Source organism: Xiphias gladius, unplaced genomic scaffold, assembly GCF_016859285.1.
Source record: "Xiphias gladius isolate SHS-SW01 ecotype Sanya breed wild unplaced genomic scaffold, ASM1685928v1 HiC_scaffold_356, whole genome shotgun sequence".
NCBI lineage: Eukaryota > Metazoa > Chordata > Actinopteri > Istiophoriformes > Xiphiidae > Xiphias > Xiphias gladius.
In genome coordinates this window covers 3,032-12,367 of record NW_024402032.1, presented here as the reverse complement: position 1 = coordinate 12,367, position 9,336 = coordinate 3,032, and the positions used below count along the sequence as shown (strand labels likewise).

Below are 9,336 nucleotides of genomic sequence, written 5' to 3'. Positions count from 1 at the left end.
CATCTTGCACCGGTCCCACCCATACACCCACCCGACTCAATCATGGGCACACACACGGCTGTCAAGCATGAAGTCACACCATCAGTAAAATGAACATTTGAACATACATCTACCTAAAATGACACAAAACATCTTTGGGAAAAAAATTTATTTGACGTGCACTTTGATTTGGAGGCGGCGGGGTTTACAACCTATACTGTAGCCAGCCACCAGGGGGCAATCAAAATGTTTTGTGTTCGCTTTTGGGGAGCTGCCATGTCGTCAATCTTCATACAGTCATTGGAACCAACTGATAAAACTAATGTTAGCTTGCTAACATTTGACCCGTTTAAAACACAGAGCAAAAGAACTGATGGGATATAATCGGTACCTCTGATCTGACACTTGATATAAACTGGAAAATTTTTAAATTTTTCATAAAAATACACAAAATAGCTGCCTCATTATTAATCCCTATTCTAAACTTTAGACTGAATGAACAAATACCGTCAGTTAGGTTAGCATAATCAGATATTTCTCACTCACTCTAAACTGTATGAAAACTACAATTTCTGCAACCCCGTTATTTATTCATGTTTGCAATAATATATTCAAAGTCATACCTACATTTACATCTATTTGTTCATTTGTTTGTCCCCCTGAAACTATAATTTTTGGAAGTTATGCTAAAGCTTCTATAGCTAAAATGACTTTCTGTTTACAATACTTACACCTGCAATATCTGATTTTCTTTTTCTTTTTTTTTTTGGCCACTAGGAACAGTGGAAAGAAGTTGCGAACACACACACTGACATGTTATAGCCTTTTCATTTGATATGTTGAACGTGTTAGCTAGCATTTGCTTATTTATACGTCCAGCAGTTACAGAATGACATTAGCGTTCATTTGGAGTCGTGTTTCTGACGACCTGGTGGACGGACGTCCAACATTCACTCTGTCTTTTCTCTGTTTGTGGTCCCTACCAACTCCTGATGGAAAAACCGGCTCTCTACCTGCTAAATGCTGCACAATGTTCAACATGCATCTGTCTGTTGTTTGGTGCTGCTTAGGTAGTGTACAGTGGGTTTTTAGAGCTTTTTTTGCTAACACAGCCTCTACTGCGACTGAAAATACTCAATTAGAGGAGTGAAAGTGAACCAAAACAGTGAGGTCGTGGGCCAGACAGCTAAACAATGAGCTAAAACTCCCTAATGATCTGATCTACAGCTGAGTTGTAGATTCAGGTGATAATTCTCTGTAGGTTCATTACTACAGGCGACCCCTTTCACATCATCATTTGATATATTTCTACTATGGAAATATTGATTATAGCGGCTTTATGTTTTAATGGAGCAATCTGATTGGGTAAATTACTAGTTTAAAAGTAGCCTGTAATTTCAAAGAATTAGGAAAGATTTTTCACACAAATTTGTTAATGAATTTATGAATAGCTTGTGCAACCCAGGTCCCAGTTCTGCCAAATCACTTGAAGGTGCTCTGTTAGAAAGCATTTCACATGTCTACCAGCTTATTTTTGACATTATTTGATGATGATTTACAATCAGGATTTTAAAAATACTGAGGTGAAATCATTCGGCAAAGGTAGGGTGAGGTGTGATTGCAGAGGAGTTTGGGGAATGGATGGAAATGGAGACTGACCTTTACCAGTTTTGTCGTGACTAATTCTCACTGAGTGAATGTGCATGCAGTTGCAAGTGTGTGTGCACGTGTGTGTTTGCTGATAGTCACAATGTTAGAGGATCAAAACAAACCCTATGACCAATAACAAATGTGAAAATCACAAGTGATCCCTCGTCTTTTTTGGTACAAATGAGTAAACACAAATGGCACTTGAATTACAGAGTCACATTTTCTCTTTATTTTTGAGAGTCAGCAGATAGTTGAGGCCAAATTAAACTGAATTTTTTTTTTTTTCATTGTGAGGCCCATCCATTATGTGGTGAGTGCAGGGCACCGTATAAACTGCAGAACAAAAGGTAATTTAATGTGAGTTCTACAGAGGGTTTTAATAGTCATGCAGAGTGTGCTCACAGTCATAACCATTTTCAAAGGAAGCATGCTAAAATACTGTGATGTCAGAATAATTATTGTCCTGTTTTGACTCCAGACATGGGGCCACTGAAGCCAGAGGTTTTGTCCATCCAGTGGTCGGGTCGTCGCTCCAATCGGAGGCTTCAGAGGAACAGCAGCCTATCTCCCAACAACCCGCTCCTCAGTCTTGTCAATTCAGGTGAGTTTGTCTGTTCTGCTGTCAGTTCACGTAGGTGTTTGCGAGAAAGTGACACAAGAGTGAGAGGGAGAGAGAGACCGAAGAGGAGGGTCGGGTCCACAAGCGTTTCAATGTGTAGGTTTCAAAGCCACTGAATGCTCTGGCAATGAAATCCTTGGAAAAACATTTTGATGTCTACTTCTCAAGTTTAATTAGCAGTGATATTATTAAGCCACGGTATGATTGACATGCATCAGCATATGTATTGTATAATTTCTTGTTAGTATAAAATGGATGAGTGCATTGATTTTTTTTGTTCACTAACTGCAAAACAGTACACTCAAAAGATTTGTTTGATTTTCTTTTTTCCATCAGTTTTTCAGTGATCTCTCTGGTTGTTGTATGTATTTAACCACTGTTTGCACCAGCGGTATATATATATATATATATATATATATATATATATATATATATATATATATATATATATATAGAGAGAGAGAGAGAGATATGTGTGTGTGTGTAGTTTGGTAGGTTGTAGTGGAGATGATAGGTTTTGCTCTGTGTCTCTGTGTTTTTTATTATTTCTCTTCACCTGCCCAGGGACTACAAATACAAATGACCTAGTAGCTAAATTTGAGACAAAGCATCTTCTCTCTTTGTTTGAGATTAATCTATTTATCTACTGTAATAGGCCAAGATAAAATTGGCAAAACGATATAGTGGTCGGGAACGATACCGAAGTGGAAGCGATATCTCTCCTTACATCTCAGAACAGCGATCTGTCCCATAAAGGATCCGATATTGCCTGTTTGCATTCATCTTGTAATTTACTGCCCTCTGGTGGCCGCAGTAGGCTGTTGTCTCTACTGCTGCTCCATCTATCATTTCTGCCATTTTCGTGGCCGTGGCCGTGTACTGTACTGGCACATTTGAAAATGACTTCAACAGTCTTTTCTTCCTCAGTGTTAAGAGGTAGCAGTAGCAAGTAAACAAGCAAATTACCATCTCAAATCGGTATAAGTTGTCTTACTAATCACCTCTGTCATCGTGTGAGACGACGAGGAGTTCGGGCGTATTGTGGAGCTGCTTCTAATAACTCCTCTTGCAAGCAAAGCTTTCACAGACATGTAACATAACACCCAAGCATTTTATTTCAGTTCTGCTTTGTAGTTATCATGTTAATATCTTTTCCTTTCTGCTAATTAAGGTGTAGGGTTCTCTGTGCAAGATCTGCAGTAAGTTCGAAAAGTTTTAGAAGGCATATTGAGGCAGGAAAATACAGGAGTCTGCAATGTCACTGGAGTGTGTCATTGTCAGTTAATGGTAAATATTTTAAAATTACAATTGAAGTGATTTTTAGTGCACATTTGATATGTTTTCTGTCAGTTCAAAGGAATAATCCTAATACTTGTTCAGCCAGGAAGGAGTGCAGAGTGCAGCAAGATGCAGTAGAGAGACAGGAAGCACAAAAACCATGAGAGAGGACAGGCCCTGAATTTAACCAGCTTTCTTTTTTAGCAAATGTAGCATTTCATGTCTTATTCTTGCAATGCATTAAGGTGCAAATGCTGTTTTGTGTGTGACTCTTATCCAACAAATTAGTTGTGGCTGTAATTGCGGCACAATCCATCACAGTAAAAACTAACTTTTGTTTCTAACAAAACAAACTTTTTTTTTTTTTTACACACTTGCTTTGCTCCTCCTGCTGTTTTTTTTTTTGCAGGTTAGTTATATTTTTTTTTTGGAAAAAAAGAACAGAGTGACAACAAAACATGGGGTTTTGTACAACAAAACACAAATCCACTCATTATATTTTTTTTTAGTTATCTTATAATGCAGCAGTTGTCAGCCTTTTGAGTGGTTCATTAAAAAAATTCTCTTAATGTGAGCGCTCTTTTAGGGCATAAAGACTAATTTGATCACCACAATGGGTCAAAAACAGACTTGAAATAAAGATTCCCAAAGAAAACTATGACTCTTTCCATACTTCCAAGATTCACAATGATATGTTAACTCCTGTTGTCGACTTGAAGTCTAAAACAAGGGACATATCTAAAGAAAGAACATAATCATATCTGATCTGTTCCTCCAAAACAAATACTGTAATACCGTAGTACTTGATAAGAGCCATGAGTCCTGTATCTATATTCAGAAAGGCAAACACAGGCGGAAGAAATTCATTTCAACAGAACATTATTTAACAGTTTACATGTTTACTATATGTAATACATGCACAAAGATGGATCGGGGGGGTTGCTTTGGGGAGTGGGTAAGAGGTGAGGTATGGGGGAGAAAGGGGTAGAGGGTGGAGAAAGGGTAGGAATGGGGAAGAGGGGAGTGGGTAAGGGGTAAGAGGTGAGGGAGAAAGGGGTAGAGGGTGGAGAAAGGGTAGGAATGGGGAAGAGGGGAGTGGGTAAGAGGTAAGAGGTGAGGTATGGGGGAGAAAGGGGTAGAGGGTGGATAAAGGGTAGGAATGGGGAAGGGGGAAGGGGGGAGTGGGTAAGGGGGAAAGGGGAAAGGGGAAGGGGTTTCAGGGGGAGGGATGTTCTGCCGTAGCTAACCCCTGTTCTTCTTTTTCTTCCCCCTCTTCTTCCTTGACCTCTTCTCTATTTTCTCGTTCATTTGTTTATCTTCACTCCTCTTTGCCTCCTCCTCCACCCTCTCATTTTCTTTGTTCTTCATATTTTCTTCCTTATGAATCCTGTTCTCCTCCTGCTTGTTTTTAATCTCCTTCTCCTCCTTTCCTCCATGAATCTTGTTCTCCTCCTGTTCCACTGTATTGCTGGAAAGCTGCTGAAAAGATAAAAACAGTAATTTTTATTCAACTTCCAAAAACAAACTCTCATTCACTCTGAAACAAGCCGGCCATTATTCTGAGGTGAAAGGATGATCTGAGGCATCGTACCTGAGTGTAGTGCAGGTTCTTCTCATTCTCCTCCTCCTGCACTTTCCTACTCCAGCTTTCCTCCCTCCGAGCCAGCTCCTGTTGCAGGCTGGCCTCCAGTGCTTCATACCTGGTCTTCCACTCTTCCTCAATCTTCTGTAGCTCTCTGTCTTTTTGATTGAGGAGGACCAGGCAGTCTACGTGAGCTTTGGTGCGAGCCTGTCTTTTCTTTGTGAGTCTTTTGAGGAGCTCATCTTTTTGTCTGAGCTCCTCACGGAGCTGGCTCTCCTTCTCCCTCCGTCCATTTTCCACAAGGTCAAGTTGTTCCTTCAGAGCCTTGTTTTCCTCTTTCAGTGACTTTATGTCACTGATAGCAGAGTAGAGGGTGTCTCTGAGGCCTTGCACGGTGTGCTGCAGCTGCGCTGTTAAAGGCCCGTAAGAGGATTGCCTAAACTCCATTGGCCCAAATGCCTAAAAAATAAGAACATACATGTACTTCATGGCTAAAACTCCAGTCCCACGTTAACATAACCTGTACACTTATTTATACACGTGGATCTACTTTAGCATAAGGACAGGACTCCTTGAAACACTCATCAACACAGAGCAACATGTAACCATTATTAATTTATTTTTCTTATTTTTTCTCATAGATGGCACATTTTTATGCAATAAAACCCCACTGCAATCATCAAATCATCCTTTTTGGTTTGTATTTTTATCAAAATATATTAGAAGTACTGTTTTTCTCAATGTGGCTTAACGGATTTGGGATATCGTTAAAATTGCGATGCATTAAGTCAACAAACTGTATGAAAATGTATCGAAACTTTAGACAAAATATGATTATATATTAGGGAAAAGCAGGCAGGCCTAGAGAGGCACAGTGATGGAAAAAAAGTTTCTCCAGGTCAAGTGAGAAAATCTTACCTTGTTTCTTTGTCTGTCCATCTCAGCTCAGTGAAGATACTGAATGGCAACAAAGCGAGCAGACGAACTTTGCAGATGAAGCTCAACTTGAAACTGTATTATAGTTTCAGAGTTTTAGAACTTTCTGATTTGGTCTTGAGTCGAAAACTTAGATGCAGATGTAGATTGCAGTCGTTTTCCAACAGTTGACGATTTTTTTTCACCAGGGTCAGAGACAGTGCTCAGTTCAGGTTGATGAAAGTAAATGAAGTTTTTCTGCAGCAGCAGGTTCCAACCAAGATGTTCATTATTCTGTCAGAGTTCTAGAAGGATGGAACCCTGAACATTCTCATCATGTGTTCTAGATCATCACTGTCTAACAACATTCATGAAGTTATGGTAAAAGCACAATGAGAAAAAAATTGACGTTATATTTTCATTTAACATCCTTTTATTGGTTTTCTCTTGATGGTATAAAGACAAAGTGGAGATGAAACGATGTTTCTTGCTCTGAGCCCCCAGTCAGTATCTTGTATTACTGCTTACACTTCCCAGGCCCACGTTGCTAAAGACATACAACAAATCGGTGTTGTAAAGACTCAAACTACCAAAGGGCCCTTCACTTCAGTGACTGCTCGTAGAACTGTATATATGATTCACATCTCCAGTCTCGAGGTAGAACATAGAAGATACATTCACATTTACGACTCATTCTTTGACTAAAGAGTATTAACATACTAAGTTTCTTTAACTCTGTTAGTCCTTACTTACAAACAGGAAAAATTACATCTGTCCTCAGATACAATCTTAAAACAAACAAACACTCATTCCTAAATAAATAACTTGCTCTCCCCCATTGAACATGGCTGTAAAAACTGGCCTGTGGTTGAACCTAATTGCTGACTCCTGTTAATATGAAGGAAGAAATGTTCAAAATAAGTCTGAGATCATTTTTGAAATAGTGTCTCAGAAGTAGAAAATGGCCCACTCAGCACATATCTTGGTCACAATTTTTTAATAGTGCAATCATACCTCATCCTACCTTAATAGTGGAATCACTTTTTTAATGCTTAAGTAAGAAGAGTTTTAAAAGATACCAAAATGTCCTGCTGGGAGATCTTTGTTGTAAGCATTTCACATAAAGCATAAAGCTTCAATGAAGTGCTGGAAAATGCAGATTAAGAACTGTGATTTGGATAAATATTGAGCTCGAAGGTTCATTCTTGACCTTGGAAACCGCAGTTTGACAAAGAAAAGAGAAAGAATTAACAAAATAAAATAAACAGAAGTAAGGTCCAACTGGTTTCAGAAGCTTTTAACCACATCTCTTTGCCCTCCTCTGTAGATGGAGTTGATTAGTTCTTTATGGTTGAACTTTTGTCATTCTCCATAACAAATGAGGAACTCCGGAGGAAGGCCATGAGATGTGATTGAAAGCTATGGAAGCTAGTAACTTGGACCTTGCGCTGAGTTTGTTTGTTTATTTTTTTTCGTGTGTTGAGTTTTTTATGTTTGTTCGTCTTTTTTGTTTTATTTATTTTCAGTTTGTTTTTGTATACAGATATCGTATGTACCTTTAAAGCTAATATAAAAGGACACTTAACAGTCAGATAATCACCTCCCTCTCCCAAATTTGCAAAACCAAATAAGAAATGTGTGACTTTACCAACGTTCCAATCATAAAAATTCGGCTTTTGAACATTTTTTGCCAATTTGTTTTCCCCCAGAACTCATGAACTCCCTTTGTGTTGTTTTCCCTCCTTTATTACAATGAATTGGTCCTACTTCTGTCTAATAAGCATGACCCGCATCACGTACCCATCCACAAGGGCTCGGAGCAGAGGGCGGTGCTGAATAAATTTGTCTCTGCTTATTTGGACACCCAAATACATAATATACACAAAGAGTGCAGAGGAGAGCATGCTCAGTGTCTAATATATTGCCGTCACGTTGGCGGTCAGTGCATCTTTTTCTTCTTGTGTGTCTCCTCCACAGCCTCATGGTGGGTCCTCAACAACAACTGAAAGTAGACAAGCACCCTTCACTGATCGTCACTGATGGCTGCAGAGAGGAAGCAGTCGCCTGTCAGCATATCAGGAAGTCCACACACACACACAAACACCCACACTAACTCAACGCAACTTGTGAAGTCATGGTGATTAGTATAGATTTTGTGACCTCCATGTTCCTTCATAGTTAGGTGGTAGCTGAAATAGCCAGCATGTGTGTTTGTTTACACTCCTAGACGATGCTCTGACGTCCTAAAAGCAATGACCTCATCAGACAGAGACCCATCTGATGATCTGACATCATCACTGTGCTTGATGTGACATCTGCAGCCTGGAGTAGACCATGAAAGCTGAAGCATGTGTGTGTGTGTGTGTGTGTGTGTGTGTGTGTGTGTGTGTGTGTGTGTGTGTGTGTGTGTGTGTGTGTGTGTGTGTGTGTGTGTGTGTGTGTGTGTGTGTGTGTGTGTGAGAGAGAGAGATGGGCTGGTATAATTGTGTCAATTGTAGCAGCTCTAATGAGCTCATTAACCCGTTATTCTTTTCTTTCTGTATTTACTGCATCAAACTGAGATAAAAATCTGTTGGTCATAAATGGAGACGATATATTGTTGTGTATGCCGTGTGTATCTCTTTCTCACTCTTTATGGGGAAATTACATTCACATTTTTGCCTGTTTTTTTGGTTTGTTTCTCACGATATCTCAAAAATAACATGAAATTTTGTTTTACAGACTGGGAATAATTGTTCAGATTTGTAAGGATGTTCACATCTGTGCTTTCTGCATCTACAAATGTCAGAAATAGATTCTTGATTCCAAATCTTATCAGTACATTTGCAGATTCAAGATGACAATTTAACTTAAATTAATAGTGATAACAGTGATGTGTTAATTTGTAACAGCGAGGTGATGAAGGGCTCATTGTCTGGGTCTGTGTGCGCCTTCAGCTACTGAAAGCTATGGTGTAAAACTGTGGCTCAATGACTTCCAGTGTGTGTTCACTATTTCCAGAGACACATTTTTCTAATGATTGCATTTGTCACCACCTAGTGAACCGAGGGCAGAACTGCAGCTGTAAGAAAATAGACTGCTAAGAATTATCCTGGCTTTGTCATGCGATAGGAACAAAGTATTTCACATAAATGATCACTAATTAAGTGTCAACTAATTATCCTTCTAAGCCCCTAAAAGCTTGGATTCAAATCTAAATTATATTCATAACTGAATCACTGTGTGGATGTGGTTCAGTCAGATTTGACAGTGTGTGGATGTGGTAAACAAACAACCCCACAACTGTCATCACGTTTAGATTCAAGTGTTGCTA

General features: G+C 39.2%; 1 protein-coding gene across 1 annotated transcript; it reads right to left on the bottom strand.

Annotated features, from left to right (window-relative positions):
• Positions 1-4,768: 4,768 nt before the first annotated feature.
• Positions 4,769-5,605, bottom strand: LOC120787651 (trichohyalin-like). The gene is made up of 2 exons (XM_040123310.1): positions 5,118-5,605; positions 4,769-5,005 (listed from the first exon to the last, which is right to left on the bottom strand). The coding sequence occupies exons 1-2, from the start codon at positions 5,553-5,555 to the stop codon at positions 4,769-4,771; spliced, it is 675 nt and encodes a 224-aa protein (XP_039979244.1). The 5' UTR covers positions 5,556-5,605.
• Between the last annotated feature and the right edge of the window lie 3,731 nt (positions 5,606-9,336).